At 42.4% G+C, this 18,101-nt stretch overlaps 1 protein-coding gene and 1 long non-coding RNA gene across 2 annotated transcripts in view; one reads left to right on the plus strand and one right to left on the minus strand.

The window, feature by feature from the left end:
- Positions 1 to 18,101, minus strand: part of DNER (delta/notch like EGF repeat containing) — a 315,218-nt gene that overhangs the window by 38,422 nt on the left and 258,695 nt on the right. The window contains exon 9 of the mRNA XM_020288165.2: positions 851 to 973. Within this exon, the coding sequence (XP_020143754.2) occupies positions 851 to 973 (123 nt within the window). The remainder of the gene's footprint in view (positions 1 to 850; positions 974 to 18,101) is intronic.
- On the plus strand, positions 5,138 to 8,067 carry LOC109731002 (uncharacterized). The gene is made up of 2 exons (XR_002224171.2): positions 5,138 to 5,259; positions 7,926 to 8,067. It is a non-coding gene; the product is annotated as an uncharacterized LOC109731002 (long non-coding RNA).

Consider the following 18,101-nt stretch of genomic DNA (forward strand, 5'->3'; position numbering starts at 1 on the left):
AGCGAAATGGCTATAAATAGAGCCCACAAAAGCATTACAGAGTCTCAACTCTGCCTGAATTTAGGGCTTAGAGAAATGTGTGCAACAGCTGATAAGCAGACTCTCCTGGCACAGCCCCGTCTGAGGGTGACCGGGCTCGATGAAGCCACGATGCCCACGAACCACGGCCAGAGGCCAGCGGAGAGGCAGGGAGAAAGGGCCCTGGGAACCGCGCCGACCAGGCCGTGGGGGCCAGCACTACCGCCCACCTCGTGCGGCTGCTGGGAGGATTTAATGAGCTGATGCACATTAGCAGAGAGAACAGGGGCTGCACGTTAGAAAGGCTCTGCCAACGTCAGCCGTTTTTCCACAGTGACACTTGACACTCGTCCATCCAAATGAACTAACATTTCCCTCCCGACAGAGTCACGTAATGCGAGCTAACTTCTTTGGCACCACCTGCCTCCTCCCCCAGAAAGCGCAGGGTCCCATCCTCACCCGGCAAGCTTCCTAGAGCGCCAGGCTTTCCTCTTCCAAATCTTCCACAGCCATGGCCTCTGCCCTGCGCCTGACAGCCCACCTTCATACCGCCTTTTGTTTCCAGCTTCTTACACATTCAACAGAAAAGAGAGTGAGGGTACAAGAAGAAGGAAAAAGGGCAGGAGAGAAATTTTTCAATCTATCTGGAGGAAACCTGAGCCTGGCAAATTGGTCTCCTTGGACCCATTAATCACCCCAGCTTCAGCGTTTGACTTTTATTCCAAACAAATGCATGCTCCAATTAGAGGTTTATACAGTTCAGAAATCCGTGATGTCATTTAGAGCCACTCTGGCACTCTGGCACCAGAAGGCCAGGCAGGGCCTCTCTTACCTTTGTATTCCGCCAGGCATACACACTCATAGCCGTTCACCAGGTCCCTGCAGGTGGCGGCATTCAGGCACGGGGCGGAGAGGCACTCGTTGTACTCCTCTTCACAGTAGAGGCCGTGGTAGCCTGAGGACAGACAGAAAGGCCTGCTGTGAAATGTGTCCCGTTTAACACCCACCCTGCCCGGCCCGCGAGGAAGGCGGCTGGATACTCATCGGAAAGTACAGCACAGGCAGGCAGGATTTCAGGAGCTGGGCCTCCTGGGAAAATCTTGAATCGTGGATTTGAGGGAAGGCTCCGAAGAAAGAGCCTGTTCGTACCACATTTTTTCATGACCCCAAGTATAAAAGGAGTTGATCCCATTTATCCACCAGATGGTCTTATCGTCAAGTGTCCAGCGGTTCCTGCGCCGGGGAGACCTGGCCACTGAGTGTGGCTGCTGTGGCCACTGCACACAGTGAGCCTGGCAGGATTTATAGCCAGGGAGTAGCAGACAGCTCCTTCCAAGCACAAGAACCTTGCTTTTCCTTCATATCAATTAGAAAAATACATTTCACTAAAGAAAATTTTATTAAAGAAGAAAAGCATTAATATATTTCTTTTTTGCTTTTCAAGTCAGAAAAGAAAATTAGTCCAAAGGGCTTAACTGAAATCCCTGATGAAATGTGGGTTTGGCTTTTTTGTTGTTGTTGTTGTTGCTTGTTTAAAAATATGATTATATAAATTACAATATTTTAAATCGTACTTAAATTTCTTATTTATTAAAAATATAATTATACAAATGAAGAAAAAAAAGAAAACAACAATTTCCTGGTAAAGATAGCTTTTATCCTGCCATTTGCAAAACAGGTGTTTATTCTAAAGGACAAGAAGACAACATTCTTTGAGACTCACTCGTGAGTGTTACGCTGTTTTCAACTTTCAAAAACATGTGTAACTGCCAATTTGCAGTGAAATCAGGCCATTTTTCTCTGGCCCTGTCCAAACAATGAAAAACATATGAGCGCTTTCAAAAATCACCCTGTGTTAGTTCTGAATGCAGATAAACAGAAAAAATAAACACTTGCCCAAGTAAGAACTAGAACTACTAGCTTTCCCCAGCCTTTCCAACTCACAGCCGACTCGCAGACTCAGAAAGTCCCACTAGAACATGCCAACACTGTTGAACTGTTTTGTCCCTTGGGCCCATCAGAAAAGTAGGCTACGTTCATATTTGTATTATTAACAGGGCACTTTTCACGGCTGTTGCTATTTCACTGGTTTTGAACTGCTTTCCAAATTGAGGTTGTGATGATGGCCCCTTTGAGGAGACCTTGACCTACCTAAGAAAAATATACCATGATTTTCAACTCTTCAATCTGACCCAACATTTTGTAGTTTTAGGGAAATATTTCCTATTACTGGTTCAGATGATTTCAATCATTTAGATAAGAGGTTCTGACTAGCAGCAATTTTGTTCCCTGGAGCACACTAGCAATGTTTGGAGACATTTTTGGTTGACACGACAGGAGTGGGGGGAAGGGGTTGCTATTGGCATCCCATGGGTAGAGCAAAGAGTACCTACCGCTCCTGCAATGCCCAGGACAGCTCCACGACAAAAGACTATCCAGCAAAAAGTGCCACTATAACCAGGTTGCTAAACTCTGCTGTAGATCAGAGGTTGGCAAACTATGGTCACAGGCCAAATGCATCCCAGTCTATTTTTGTAAATAAAGTTTTATTGGGACACAGCCACACCCATCAATTTGCATATTGTCTGTGGCTACTTACACACTACAACAGCGGACTGAGGAGGGGCAACAGAGACCCTGTGGCCTGCAAAGCCTAAACATTTACTAACTGGCCCTTAACAGAACAAGTTTGATGACTCTGACCTAGAATAAATAGAAAAATCTTTCTTTTTACTAGAGTTTTGGGCATTAACTCCCTGATCGAATATATGGTTTGCAAATATTTTCTCCCATTCCATAGGTTGCCTTTTCATTCTTGGGTTGTTTCTTTTGCTGTACAGAAGCTTTTTGGTTTGATGTGGTGCTACTTTGATGTTTTTGCTTTGGTTGCCTGTGCTTTTGATGTCATAGCTAAGAAATCATTGCTAAGACCAATGTTATGAAGCTTTTCCCCCAATGTTTTCTGCTAGAAGTTTCATAGTTTGAGGTCTTACATTTAAGTTTTTAATCTATCTTGTGTTGGTTTTCATGTATGGTGTAAGACAATACAAATGGCCAATAAGTGTATGAAAATAACATCATTAATCAACATCACTAATCATCAGGGAGATGCCAACTGAAACTACAATGAAATATCACAGCATACCTGTTAAATTATTAAAAAACAAAACAAAATTTAAAAACCCAGAAAATATCAAGTGTTACCAAGGATGTAGAGAAATTGGATCCCTTGTACATGGTTGGTGGGAATATAAAATAGTGCGGTGGCTTTGGGAGATAGTTAGTGGTTCCTCAAAAAATTAACAATAGAACTACCAAATGATTCAGCAAGCCACTTCTGAGTATTTATCCAAAAAAATTGAAAACAGGACCTCGAATATTAGCACTTTCATATTCAATGCAACATTATTCACAATAGCCAAGAGATGGAAACAAACTACATGTTCATCGACATACAAATGGATAAAGAAAATGTGGTACCTACACATAGTGGAATGTGCACAGCCTTGAAAATTTACACAGCCTTGAAAATTAAGGAAATCCTGTCATTTGCTACAACATGGATGAGCCTTCAGGACGTTTTTCTGGGTAAAATAAGCCAGTCACAGAAGGACAAATACTGCACGATTCTACTTATATGAGAGGTTCAAAATACAGGGTGTCCCAAAAGTTGCCATACATAGATAACTAAGGTACATTTAGCTACAATTTCCCATCTTCCCTATGTATGGTGACTTTTGGGACACCCTGTAGTCAAATTCATAGAAGAAGAAAGTAGAATAATGGTTGCCCAGGGTCTGCAGGGAGAAATGGAGAGCTGCTACTCAAGGGGAAAGAGTTTCAATTATGCAAGATGAATAAGTTTTAAATATCTGCTTTACAACACTGTGCATATGGTAAACAATATTGCACTTAAAAATTTGTTAAGAGGGTAGATTTCAAGTTGTATGTTTTTTCATCACAATAAAATATATTTATATATAGAGAGAGAGTTAAGTATCTTTTGGCTTTTCCTCCTAATTATAAGAACCGTTTTGAGGTTAGCATGGAGTAACAAATTACCAGCAGCATCTTTTCAATTGTATTTGCTCTCCTAGCAGATCTTTTAACAATCAACATAGAAAGATAATATATAATACTACATGCATCTTTGACCTCTAAATTGAGGTGTTATTTAAATAGGCAAAAATCAAAAGCAAGTTTCATGACATCATCTATAATTGCCTTCATTTTTTGAAAACAGTATCATTATCTTTTTCCACTAGCACCACGAAAAGCAAATGAGGAAGTTATTTTACAGAGATAATTAAGCTGGTGATGTTTCTCTTCCCTGGGGGAAAAAAAAGATAAAGGTTTCGTATTCTAAAACTGTTTCTTCAGAAACGGTAACATTTAAATGCCTTTATGGAAATGTCAAGGCACCCTTTACACTCAATGCCAAGGAACCTAAATCGGACTGTTGGAATAAAAAGGCATTCCTTCCAAAAGAGAAGGCTTCTGTGAAAATGAGGCTGTCACCCCCTGCTGATAATTAATTCGGGCAAACAAATTAGCTCAGGGCAGTATGCCCAGGATCTGAAAAAAAAAAAAAATTAGGCTAGTCCAAAGACTTTTAAAAAATAAAATAAAATAAAAGATGAGAAGGGTGGGATCCGAATGCCCCCTTCCCGGGCACCAATTTTATCAATACTTTTCTTTCATAACTAGTTTCTGAATAATCAGCTCCAATCACTTCTTTAAGAATTGACACAGCCTAGAAACCAACCAGATGCAGAGGACACAGCCTAGCAACCAACCAGATGCAGGGGACACAGACTAGAAACCAACCAGATGCAGGGGACACAGCCTAGCAACCAACCAGATGCAGGGGACACAGCCTAGCAACCAACCAGATGCAGGGGACACAGACTAGAAACCAACCAGATGCAGGGGACACAGACTAGCAACCAACCAGATGCAGGGGACACAGACTAGAAACCAACCAGATGCAGGGGACACAGACTAGAAACCAACCAGATGCAGGGGACACAGACTAGAAACCAACCAGATGCAGGGGACACAGCCTAGCAACCAACCAGATGCAGGGGACACAGCCTAGCAACCAACCAGATGCAGAGGACACAGGCTAGCAACCAACCCAGATGCAGGGAGTGAGAAGGAGCTGTCGACAGGGCCGCCATGTTTAGCTGAGTGAGTGGACAATGTCATTGACGCAAAGAGATACGGCCAAAGGAAAAACAGGTTTGGAGGAGGAATACCAGTTTAACTTTGGGCATGGTTAACTTGGGCTCACTCTGAGAGGTCCAGCTGGCAGTTGGAAAACATGGGTGTGCAGGGCACAGAAAGAGCCCTTAGGGAACTAGTTGTCTGAAGGTGGTACTAAAGTTTTCATCAAAGAAGAGAATAGAAGGGAAAAGAGCAGGGACCAAGGTCAGATCCGCACAGGTGGGCAGGTGAACGACAAGGAACCGGATCAGGACGCTGGACAGGTATTGGTGGAAAAGGGGAGAAAAGCCCAAGGCACACAGTGTCATGGAAGCCAAGGGAGGAAAGGAAATCAAGAAAGGCTAATTCATGTCAAAGGCTCTAAATAATGAGAATGACAATGGGATTAGAAGATTAGGGCATCACAGCAGATCCTCAAAACCTTGTGTCTTAATGGGACTTGTACTGCCTCTTACAGGATATTTTGGAAATTAGAGGTGGGAAGGGTTCTTACCACAATGATTAGAAGATTCTACTGGAATTTAGTCCCAGGGGGACAGGTGATGGCACAGATATGAAACATTTTGCAATTTTCCAGGATATTCCTGCACAATAAAGAATGGTCCATCACTCTTCACAACTTTGAATTTTCCCACTGGACATTCATGTATCTGAAAACCCTGTTTATAACTTTCCAAGACTAAAACCTAACTGCCTTACATGCGCAGCCCAGTTTTAAGATATACTGAGTTTTCCTGGAATGTGCTACTGGATAAATGGATAGAAGACTATACTAAGAGTTGTTCATCATTTTGGAAAATTATCTCATGAGAGCAACAGCTCTAGTGAACTTAAGTCACCCATAAAGAACACTTGTAACAGAAAGACAAAACAAGGAAGAAAGGAAAACAATATTCACTTCTTTAGATAGTTTTCTGACAATGCTGTGTGAAGTGGCTCTTCACACCGGTTTCTCATCGCAACACAGTTGATTTCCTCAGTTCTTTACTTGATTGTCATTCCTCTTCCTCCTCTGGAGGATAAGCTTGAAGGTAGAGGCTGCAACTACAGTGTTCACAGCAGTGCGTGCAGCATCTGTTACAGAAAAGCTACACAAACAATAGCTATTGAATCAGCACCCAAAATGCTATTAATTAATTCAACACACTTTAAAATGTGCCTATGGTGTTCCAGGAGCTCCTGGGGGCCCCCGAGTACAAAGCTGAAAAACAAGATCTCCTTCTGAGAGGAGCTTCCAGTCTAGTAGTAAGTTAGTGGCAGCTGCTTTGTGCCAGGCCCTTTGTGTGTGTTAACTTGTTTAATCCTCATGAAAACCCAAAGCCATGGGCATGAATAGACCCAATTTACAGATGAGGAATTAAGAGTCAGAAAGGTAAAGAAATTTGCCCAAGAATTCCGCATCATGGATCCCGCATGTGCTTCCTACTTTCCCATGTTGTCCCAAAATCGCACCGCTCAGTGTGTTAGTTTGCTGAGACTACCATAACAAAATGCCACAGATTCATAGCGTTAAACAACACGGTTCTGGAGGCTGGAAGTTCAAAATCAAAGCATCAGCAGGTTTGGTTTCTCCTGAGGCCTCTCTCCTTGGCTGGCAGAGGCCACCTTCCTGTTGTGTCCTTGCGTGGCCTTTTTTCTCTGTGTGACCACTCCTGGTGTGTTTCCTCTTCTTGTAAGGACACGGGTGCTACTATACTAGAGCCCCACCCTTATGACCTCATTGAACTTTAATTACCTCTTTAAAGCAGCGGTCCCCAACCTTTTTGGCACCAAGGACCAGTGTCGTGGAAGACAATTTTTCCACGGATGTTGGGGGAGGAGGGGACTGAGCTCAGAGGGGGATACACAGCCCTGTTCCTAACAAGCCTCGGACCAGTACCGGGGTTGGGGACTGCAGCTTTAAGGGGCCGTCTCCAAAGACATCGGTGGTTAGAACTTCAACATATGGATCTGGGGGGACATAATTCGCTCCCTAACACCTAGAATCAGAGTTCTCCGTCAGACACACAGCTGACTTGCTCAGCGGAGGCATGGTGGAGCCAGGACTCTGCCCAGAGTCGGAGCTGCTCCGGAACGGGGCACCTCGCTGCCTCCCGGGGTTAAGAGGCCCTTGATTTCATCTCCCCAGGGAAAGGCGGGGCAGGGCCTGCCATTGCCTCATCCGTGGCCTCCTCTCTCAACACTGTCTCAAGACAACATCACTCACATGTCACTGTGAGACCCACCAGCTCCGTCCCCAACTGTGTTCACTCAGGGAGCTCTTTCCTCCCCTCATCCATCCCGTCATCGTCGCACTCCAAAAAAGCCCAAACTGTAAGACTCTGGCTGTCGCCAGATGGCTTTCACACTTTGTGCAACAAATTCCCGGCACCCGAGCGTCTGTATAGCCTCCAGACGGCTGTTTGTGCTTCCTGCTGCCTCAGAAAAAGAGGGCTGGCAGGACCCAGACCACGAACCCAGGGCGCCGTGCTCCGGACAGCCAGGGCGAGGGCGCGCCGCCTGCCCGCCTGCCCACGTGGTGCAGACTGCGCCAGGGCAACAGCGGATTCAAGTGTTTGGGATTTGTTTTTTTTGTTTGTTTTTTTTAACATTACAGTCAGGCTGAAGTAAGTGTGGGCTGTGGGGAGCAGTTCCTTTAAGGGTGTGTTGCAACTCAAAGGATGTGTTTTCCCTCTTTTCAGCACGAGTGGATAAAATGTGAACACCCAGGACTCCCTGATTCAAGTCTAGGCCAGTTCCCTGGAGATCAAATATCTCACCTCGCCCATGGCAGTTACAGATGTGGAGAAAATAATCCTATTATATTAACATGATTGTCTGGGCGCTTTCGGATTCTGGCTAAACTCACTGGTGGTCACAGAGCCCTTCAATGCTGTGGAATGTCAGGCAATGCATCCGTTTTACTGTGCGGAGCTTTGTTTCAAGGGAAACTCTGTGTGTGTGTGTGTGTGTGTGTGTGTGTGTGTGTGTGTGTGTGTGTGTGTGTCAGTCTCTCTCTTTGCTGGTGGGCTCACAATAGAAATCGATTGCAGAACAGAAAAAATACATAGGCAAGCATCCCTGCTCACATTAATCCTATTAAACATTCAGACGCTCTTGTTCTAGAAGAAACTGCAGATGTTGGTATCTGAGCAATTATGCTTCTGTTACACACACACACACACACTAAAGCAAGAAATATGTGTGTACGTGGAGGCAGTTGTGTAAGCAAACACAGAGCATTCCCGGGTGTGTGGAGGACAGTGGCTGCAGAAGGTGCTCATTTCTTTTACTCCTTAATTTCTTATCCTTTTATTGCTCATTGCACCTTGGCCAGGAGAGAAAATATGAATAGATGTCAAAAGACCCAAATCAGTCAATGTTTCCATTTGCTGTGGTTCTTATAAACATTAAATTGGAAAGGCTGAAGACAGAAGCTAAATTAAAGCTTTAGACTATAAAACCTCCCTGTTATTTATATATGACTGAGCCATCTATAAATTCCCACCTCCCTCCCTGGGTTTCTGAGAGGAGGGGACAGTGAAGAGCCCACTTTACATCACATCCTAACTGTTCGTGCTATGAGTTTGCATTCCCTGTCTTTGCAGAGACTCGCCACCTTTAATGGCCACCTGGGGAAGGTTGGCAATTCTCTGTGTCTCATGTCTCCCCCCTCGATTGATTCATTCTTTAAGTCAACAATAGTTATTAACTGCCTACTGTGTGTCAGGCACTGTGCTAGTTACTGGGGCTGTATGGTGAGAAAAACAGACTCAGTGCCTCTGCTGGGACACTCACAACAATTGACATCAATCAATCGTCCGAATGGACAGAAAATCATAACTGAGAAAGTGAGCTACAAGGGGTGTAGGGGACTGACATATATTTTCCTAGTTTAAGAATTAAAGTTAGTGAGTAATGTAGTGTTCTGCCCAGAGCTTTTGAAAGTAATCTGTTCTGGACAGGCTCCCTGTGATAAACAAAGGTGTTGCCTAGAGGCATAACAAAGGACCTAAGCTGCAACTAGCAAGAGCAGCCCCACCCCACGGCATTGGGGGTCTGGAGGCCACATGATAAACATATTGTTCCTGTGATTGCTGTGTACACCCCATAAGATGGCTGGTTAGTCAATGACAGGTAAGACCCCTCAAGGGAGGGGCGACCTAAGCCAGGCACAGCCTCCGGGGTTCGGCCAAAGATCCTAGGGGGTCACCCTAAGAGAAGCTGGGGATGAGAAATGCCCCCTGTGGCTCACCTTGCCCATCCTTGCTAATCTCGGTTCTTTATCTATGCCTAGTGCCTAGAGCAACCACCTTGAAATTCTGAGTCAGGGGATATCTGCTTCCCTAAGGCTATTCCAGAATTTACAGCTATCGCTGCCACGCCTGGGTGGTTATGTACAAGGAACTAACTTTAATCTTTTAGAGTATAAAAATAAAACGGACCCAGTGTATTATTACTCGAGTCAACCGTATGTGACTTGTTGACTTGAATGTGTGTCTGCGTTTTTCTTTGTGTTCTGCATTTGTGTTTTATGTTCTGTGTTCATCCTCCATCCTGCAAACGGGCCACAACAAAGGGGAGTGGGGTTCCGGGTGGTGAGAGAAGCAGGACAGCCAGCCATGCCCTCGAGAGGCTGCCCTGAGTGGGGACAGCAAGCTGAGAGTGTGCAGAAGAGCAATGAAAAAATTCAAGCAGGAAAAGCAAAAGACCCACAATGGGGGGAGCACAGCTCATGGCTCATTCTGGAGAAGGGCTGGGGCCTCGGGAAGCACAGGCAGGAGAGAAACGAGAGCAGGCAGGAGCCAGGCCTGCTGATGCCTCTAATGGGCTTGAAGGTGGGGGGACAAAACCAGATTTGTATTGCAGAAAGATCACTCCAGATCACCTTTTGGAGACTGGGGTAAGACCTGCAAGAATCAACATAGAGAAGCCAGTGGTGACGCTGCTGCGATTGTCCTGGGAAGTCACGCTGGCATGAGGGTGGTGGCGGGGCCAGCTGGAATGTACATCTCAAGAGCCACTTACAAAGCAGCCAGAAACACTTGGTAATAACTAGGACCTGAGGGATGAGAAGGGGGAGAGGGGGAGGCAGGGGCGGTCCAGGTCCCCAGCTTGTCTTTTACAGAGATACTGCAATTTGCTTCAGAGGACTGGAGGGATTGACACTTACTGAGCTTCCTTGTATGGGCCAATTTCTCTTCTAGGCACTTTCAAATACAAATCTCATTAGTAGGGTGGGGCTGGGCTGGGGAGATAGAGTGGAAAAGGGTGTGGAATCGCTTCTAGGAGAAGGAGACCTTAACTGAACAAAAGGAACTAACAGCTTCTCCCAGGAAAACGGAAGTATTTTGAAGAAAAAAACATCAGTCCACTTTAATGAGTATTTGCTGGATTCTGACTACATTACCAAGCACTAGAGATCAATTGTGCCATAGTTTAAAAAGAAAGATTATACATAAGACGGCATGAGAAGTCAGAGGTGGAGGGAGGGGAGAAGGGAAGAGACAGGAGAGAGAGGGGAGAACATGGGAGAAGGAGAGAGAGGAAGAAGGAGACAAAGAACCAGAGGTGTCAAGATGGAAACAGAAAAAAAAAAGAAAGAAAGAAAGAAAAAGAAACAAACAAAAAAAGACACACAGAGAAAAGCCACAAAAGATAGAAAGAGAAACCGGTCCAGAACGTGACAGAGTTACAGTGGGCAGAGAGCAGGGTCCCTGGCAGGAATGTTGGGTCCCCCGCAGAGTCTTGTCCTGCCTGGTGTGATGACGACCTTGGGCACTGCCCTTGGAGTGTCACCAAGATGGTGGGGCCATGGGTGGAGCATAATTTGATAGTTTGAGAGACTGTAGGGTTCTTGCTCCTCAAGTTACCCTTTATGAAAATAAAATGTATTTGACACCATTTTCTTCTCATTAAACACTTTGTGTGGCCCAGTACTGACAGTGTGTCTGGTGGGCAGTTCTGCACCATCAGGTGTCCAGCTGCAGACCAATGCCCGTGTGTCACATCTTCCATCAAGGTGACTCGTGGGCACTTAAGGCAACGAAAGGCACTTATGAAAGGAAGGGCTCTTGCTCCTCCCTCAGGGGAACATGCAGATGAGGTGGTGACACCAGGAAAACATCTTAGCACAATGCCAGGCACTTAATAAGTACCTAATAAATATGACATGTGGTCACCAGGCCTGCAATGCAAACATGATTTAAAAAGACAATGTGGGTACCAGACTTCTGAAATAGGCGCTTGCAACACATACACCAAAGGCCCTGAGCATCACGCCCGGAAGCATGCCACTGCCCTGAGCCACTGTTTCACGTGGACAGCAAAGACCACTTACCGGAGAAACACAAACAGCACCAGCCCAGCGCTTCCATGGTGCCTGGTTGATTAGCCCAGATTTCACTAACCAGTAACTAAATGATCTGGATTTTTCTAACACAAAATAGTCTTTCTATGCTTGGCTTTTTAAAAACCTACCCTTTTCCATAGCCTCATCCCCTGAGGCTAACCTCTGGGCTGGATCTGGTTTCCTGCTTCACAGTAAAACTTTGACTCACCAATCAATATCTAGTCCTCAAATCTGTACTATTTGCTTAACAACAGTCCTTTCTCCTACCCATTCCTTAGCCTGCATGTTGATGAATATAGAAGACACCTGATCAAATTGGGTCAAATGAATTTGCTAGAAAAATAGAATCAGAGGGCAGAATAACCTTTGCATCCATAAACACAGATGAGTTCTTTTCTTTACAAATGTCTGTTTTATACAAATATGAATCAAAATGCCTGGGAAAGTATTTTCCAAAATTGACAATGATTTTGTTAAAGGATTATTTTATAAATTTAAATATGTATGTTCATGGCTTCTAATTTTCCACAATGTAAATATGTCATTTGTGTAATACAAAGGGATAATATCATCCATGCTCTATGGGTATTTTATTTGTGGTATCACAACTCTACAATCATGTTGCCAATTATGAGGGAAATGATAACCATGTTCTATGTCTAATATCTGACTGGACAGTAAGAGAAAAAGTAAGATTAGAAAAAGCCTAACTTTATTAAGAATTTTTTTTTAGGAGGGGAGATGAGGACAATTCTTATAGTCTCTAAAGGGGAAGGGCTAGTCTTATTAGAGGAGACTTTTTAAGACACAAAAAATAGCTATCACAGTAAGAGGTACTCACAGAGAAAATGCTTTTCAAAAGAAGTGTACCCTTTAATATGTAGAAAAGAAAAACGTTGAAGATATTAAAAATCCTGAAACTTCTCTAGATTTATTAAGAATATAAATTATACTTAATTCATATTAGAAAGAAAAACTTCCTAAATATATGGTAGAAAAGCAAGCAACCACTATTCTGAGTTACATCCTTATAAATAGTTAGCATTCTTCTTCAAAAAATCTCGTAAGCACAAACTAGAGACTCTATTGTAGATGACAGCGGAATCGTGACTGTGCTTATGAAGGTATCAGAACCAAGGGGACTCAACAGAGAACCTGCTTTAACAGAACCACTTGTATGTCTAAAGGCATTTGACCTTAAATGTGTCCGTCATTTGAGGAATTTTTCTAATCATGTTGATCTGTACATTTCTAAACGTCTTCTCTTGGCACTGCCTTCAGAATTAGGTTACAAACTAGTCTCATGAAAAAAAAAATCCATCTCTTGATAATTTTTTAGCCTTGTCTTATGTCTTTTTCTCATGTTGCTTTTGGCCACTAGAGGGTAGATTCTACTTGTGATCTATACCAGCTATAAGAAAAAAGTTACTCCGGAGTTTAACAAAAGAGGAACTCATAAAAAGATGTCTTTTACAAAAGAAAATAGATGACAACACAGAGGGATGCAAATCAATCTGCCAGATAATATTTCAAGAAATACCATCCCCTTGAATAATAAAATTTTAAATTCAAATGTTTCTTTACAGTTTACAAATAAATTCACCAACATGTCCTGTAAACATGAAGTATCTACAATTAAAATTTTGCATCAGAAAGTGGCCTACTTTTCTTACCAATTCTCTATGAAAATTATTTTTTTAAATGCAAATGCTTGTAAAACCATGATTAAAGCACCAAGATTAAAGATTAATGACAAAATAATATTTCACAACTTGATGTTAGGGACTGTTGTGCTATGTGTGTTTATACATGAATAATGGTAAAGCATTGTAATGACATACACCCATACCCTCAATTGATTATCCAGCATGTTTTTAAACACATAAAGTGGCTTGGTTTATAACTGTGGTAAGGAGGATGATAAGGAGATTTGGAAAAGAAAAGTTAGGCTCAAACCCTCACATTTCAGTCATTTTTGACAATGAATTGCACCAATTTATGAATACTCGCCTGGCATGGCAGCAAGTGAGTGGTGGGCAAAATCAAACATTTAGGCTCCATTACAGAACTTTGGAGAGAAAATAAAACCCAGGGGGCTATTTTCATGCAAGTATATATATTAACAAAAAGAAATTTTAAAAGGTTAAAAAGCACAGAAAAGTGTTTTAAATGTTTAATTTGTTTTATTTCACAACTGATTAAATTTGATTTTAATTTAAATCTTACTTATACTATTTTGAGGTGTCTGCATCCATCACACTACATCAGTGGTTCCCACAATGTGGTCCCCTGACCAGCAGCATCAACTTCCCCTGAGAACTAGTCAGAAATGCAAGTTCTCAGGCCCCATTCACAACCTGCTGAATCAGAAACTCTGAGAGTACAGTTCAGATCTCAGTGATTTAACAAGCCCTCTACATGTGTCTCAGGTTTGAGAACCACTAAGCTATAGAATAGCAAAGTAAACAGTATCTCCCACAATTTCTGACTCTCAAAAATACATAGAAATGAGGGGATTGTATATGGTGAGTGCTACATAGTTCATGCTTATGTACTTTAATAGCTATGGCTTTGCCTAACCGTGTAACTAAACCAACCATAGAACATATGGTCAGAACATGTTGCAGTCAATGACATACACATAAATGGACAGTGAAACATACAGTCAAATGATCTGCCACCCATAGACACCTGGACTCAATGAAACTACTCTCCTATCAAGATTTACTTAAGGGAAGAAAGTAATATTAATAGAATAAGAAAGGAATATCTTTTCAAATGCTGAATTTGAAAAGGAAAGCCAAAATGAGGGAAGGGAATAAAGATATAGAAGTGACACACATTTTATAATTCCTCACTGTATGATTAGGACTCGTGTATACCTAATCAGGGAAGAGAATCACGTGTAAATTCAGATTAGTGAACACAATTTTTCCCACATCTCTGATCCAGCTTCCTTGACTTGGGAGGAACAACATTTTTGCTGAAAGGAATGTCAGAAAATGAAAGATAATCTAAGGCGATAATTTTTACCGAAAAATGGGAAACGTGGTCTGACAAAGTTGTGCTATTATTTCTGGTAGACTTGTAGATATATAGTTTGTTACCAAAGTATTTATGTGATAGAAAATAAAACATTGTGATTGGAATTATTCCAGAAAACTTTGGTACATGGAATCCATAATGCAGAACACGATTTTCCCCCCTGGGCATATTTAACTCTCATATCACTGGGGGAATTCACAGGTATAATGCAAATGAGCAATCCTCAAGCTTTCTTGTTAGCCATTCCCATTTTCAAGTAGATAAACTGAATCCCCCAAAATTATTACACCAAGGAAATTTCTCATAGTCATTTACAAATGGTCTTAGAAACACACACCTCCCTCTTGGTCATCATCTCTAAGGGCTATAAACTCACAAGGGTTGAAGTTGACTCTTACAGTCAGGACTTTAGCTACAGAACTTCATGGAGAAATTTAACCACCAGAGCTGTGCCTCGAGGCAACTGCACTACAAAGAAAATTTCAGAATGTAAATAAAGTGGATTTGCAACTCAATTATATTAATAAATCACGAATTGTGTTCCAGCTGCCTCTATTGAATTAAGAATGCCTAAAACAAAACATTTGTTCACTTAAGAGATCATAAAGTGGTGAAAATCAAAAGTCTTCTTTTATTTGGTGACTTAATGTCCTAGGAGAATATGTATAGCAATAATCCAATGAGAAAAATGAAACTTCTTTGAAATAAAGCTCATGAGCCTTTGAATAAGGCTCATTCTATACAGAATTATGAGGTAAGGAAAAAAGTTGTCTCCTAGACATTTCTCATCACTTGAGCAGGCAAGTTCAGGAGGGCGTCGTCTCTTCAAGTAATGAAAGACTATACACATATTGTTTTTGTTTTTCAACTTTCTTTTCCCTCAAATCAGCTCTTTCATAAATAGAGAATATTTTTATATATGTAAACACATACATGTATATATATTCTTCACATATTTAGGTTTAAGGTTGTGGTAGATGAAAAAAATTGGCCACAAATTCTTTGAAGCTCTCACATCAAGAAATAAAACCTTTAAGCTTTGCCCTGTGACTTGCTCATGCCAATGGGACATCAACAAACATAACAGAAGAAGCTTTGCAAAGCGCATGCATATTGGGCTGTCACTTGAAGAAGCCCAGACTGGTCTGCCAGGCAACAAGAGATGCGTGGCACAGTTACCCCTGTCACTCCAGCCACGTGAGCAAGGTCACCCAGGACCAGCCAGTGCCCAGCTGACTTGCCAGCTGACCACAAAAGAATGAGTGAGAACATGAAGCAGGAAAGAGACATCCCAGCTATGCCCTTCCCAAATTATCAACCCACAGAAACAATAAATGTAAACAATAAATGGTTGTAAACATTAATTAATAAATATAATAATAATTAATAAATTATTGTAAACAATAAATGGTTGTCATATGCCACCAGGTTTTGGAGTGGTTTGTTACACAGCAACAACTAAGTGACACAAAGGTTTTATTACAAGTGGCAGTGCCTAATTTAAAGGAATAAAACCACAGAGACAAACTTTTAAAGGAATAAAACCACATTTAAAGGAATAAAACCACAGAGACAAACTTTTAGGTATTAGAGACCTGGGAAGAAAAGTATTTCTATGGGGTAATAGATAAAGGAGAACCTTTCCAAAATCATACCACCAGGCACTAGAAACTCCTTAGTTCACATCTACTTTTATTAATAGTTGGGCTTAGCTAACCTAAAAGCAACACCACCTTACTAATGAATTAGACCTGGTACCTTCACTCTGATCTGTGCCATCAGAAACCATCTGGTAGAAGAAAAATGAAGCATGATCCTGTAATCATCAACGTGTCATTAAGACTTCCATCCAACTAGCCAAAGCAACTTCTATACAGCCAAATGGGATTTTAAATGGAGCATTGTTGCGCTGCGTAAGGAAGCACTTGGGTGAGATGGAAGAGGACATGCTGTTCTGCAAAATCAATATCTGCTTTGAGTTGACAATGTGCTGGGATTAAAAGAAAAAGAGGTTACATATCAATCTGCTTCAGGCAAACCTAAGAGCTCTGAATCTTCATTAAAACTGAAGCAATTCTATAAGAGCACTCAGTGAATGCTGCAACTTTCACAGTGTGCTCTCAAATTGAAAATTAATGGGCGTGATAGAAAAACCAATGGAAAAAATACAGGGCATTGTCCTTAGGTTTTTGTACAAACCCAAAGAAAGAAAGAATTTAAAAGCACATTGAAAGCTAGAAGGCCAGAAAAAAGTAGGGCATGCACACAAATCTCCTTATTGGTTGTCTAATTGGGACACAGGATGCAGGCTACCACCACCAGTCACAATGTGTCTCAGACATCAACTGTAACAGCGCATTGTTACAGAGTTTCCAATCCTGGGGCTCCAAGGCCCCGCAGATCCTCCATTATTGACGCTGATGACAAATCATTTCAACTGAGCCAGTCTCGTTGCCACTGAAAGTACAGGACATCAAAGCTATCTCAAAGCAGACAACTAAAAATAACAAAAGTCAAATATGAAAAGAAAAGAACACTTCAGGAACTGTGATATAACCGGAGCCAGGTGAAAAGAAACAACATCAAAAGAGTCCATGGTGTACAATAATCAATACAGGAAGCTTTCAGGGATTCAGGCATTAAAAAAAATTGCTAATAGGCATCGGGGACCCCAGAAGTTGAGAAGCACTAATCAAGAGAAACTACCTAAGCTGAACGGTGGCACAGCTGTCATGTGGCCTTGTCTGCATTGCTCTTTTGAGTCACAGGCAAGACAGGTTCTTTAATTAGGTGCCTCCAGCAGATATCAGGTCAAATGAAATCACAAGCCTCAGTCCCAGGAAACCCTCAGCATCAGTTTCAAAGCAGTGGATTTCTAGGTCTCCAGAGTGAAGCAAAGATGGAAGAAGGGCCCACCTACCCACGAGTGGGTCAATTCCCTTGGAAGTCAGCCTTGCACTTCTCTGTGCTGGGAAGTGAGAAACTCCTATTGGTTAAGAGTCACTCACCGAACGACAATCGAGGCCACTTTTCGAGTCAGGCTTTGAGGCGTCCATGTGGAGACCCATCTCAGCAGCAGTGCTGAGGCAGGGGAGCCTGGAAGCATATTCTCGTGAGTGGCTCAAACGTAAACGAGGGCCCAGGGTCACACCTAATTTGGGGGGCCACAGCCAGGTTTCCAAGAAGTCTAGTTCATTGGTTGAGAGCAAGAGCTTTATATTAGTCCAAATCTAGGCTAAAACCGGGGTTAAAATAGTAACTCCAACTCCTTTTCTTTGGACTCGCCATGCCTCAGTCACCTCACCCTTAAAAAAAAAAAATAGAAATACTATAACCTGGGAGTAAGCAAGAGAGAAGATGTGTCAGGTGTTTGGCACGCAGTCTAGATGCAGTGAGTTCTCGGAGACTGAAGCTACTCTAGGCAAAGCCAGACCAGATAAAGGCATTTCCTGGGTCTGTAGAGCTGAATCAATGAGGCTGA

Source organism: Microcebus murinus, chromosome 8 (genome assembly GCF_040939455.1).
Source record: "Microcebus murinus isolate Inina chromosome 8, M.murinus_Inina_mat1.0, whole genome shotgun sequence".
NCBI lineage: Eukaryota > Metazoa > Chordata > Mammalia > Primates > Cheirogaleidae > Microcebus > Microcebus murinus.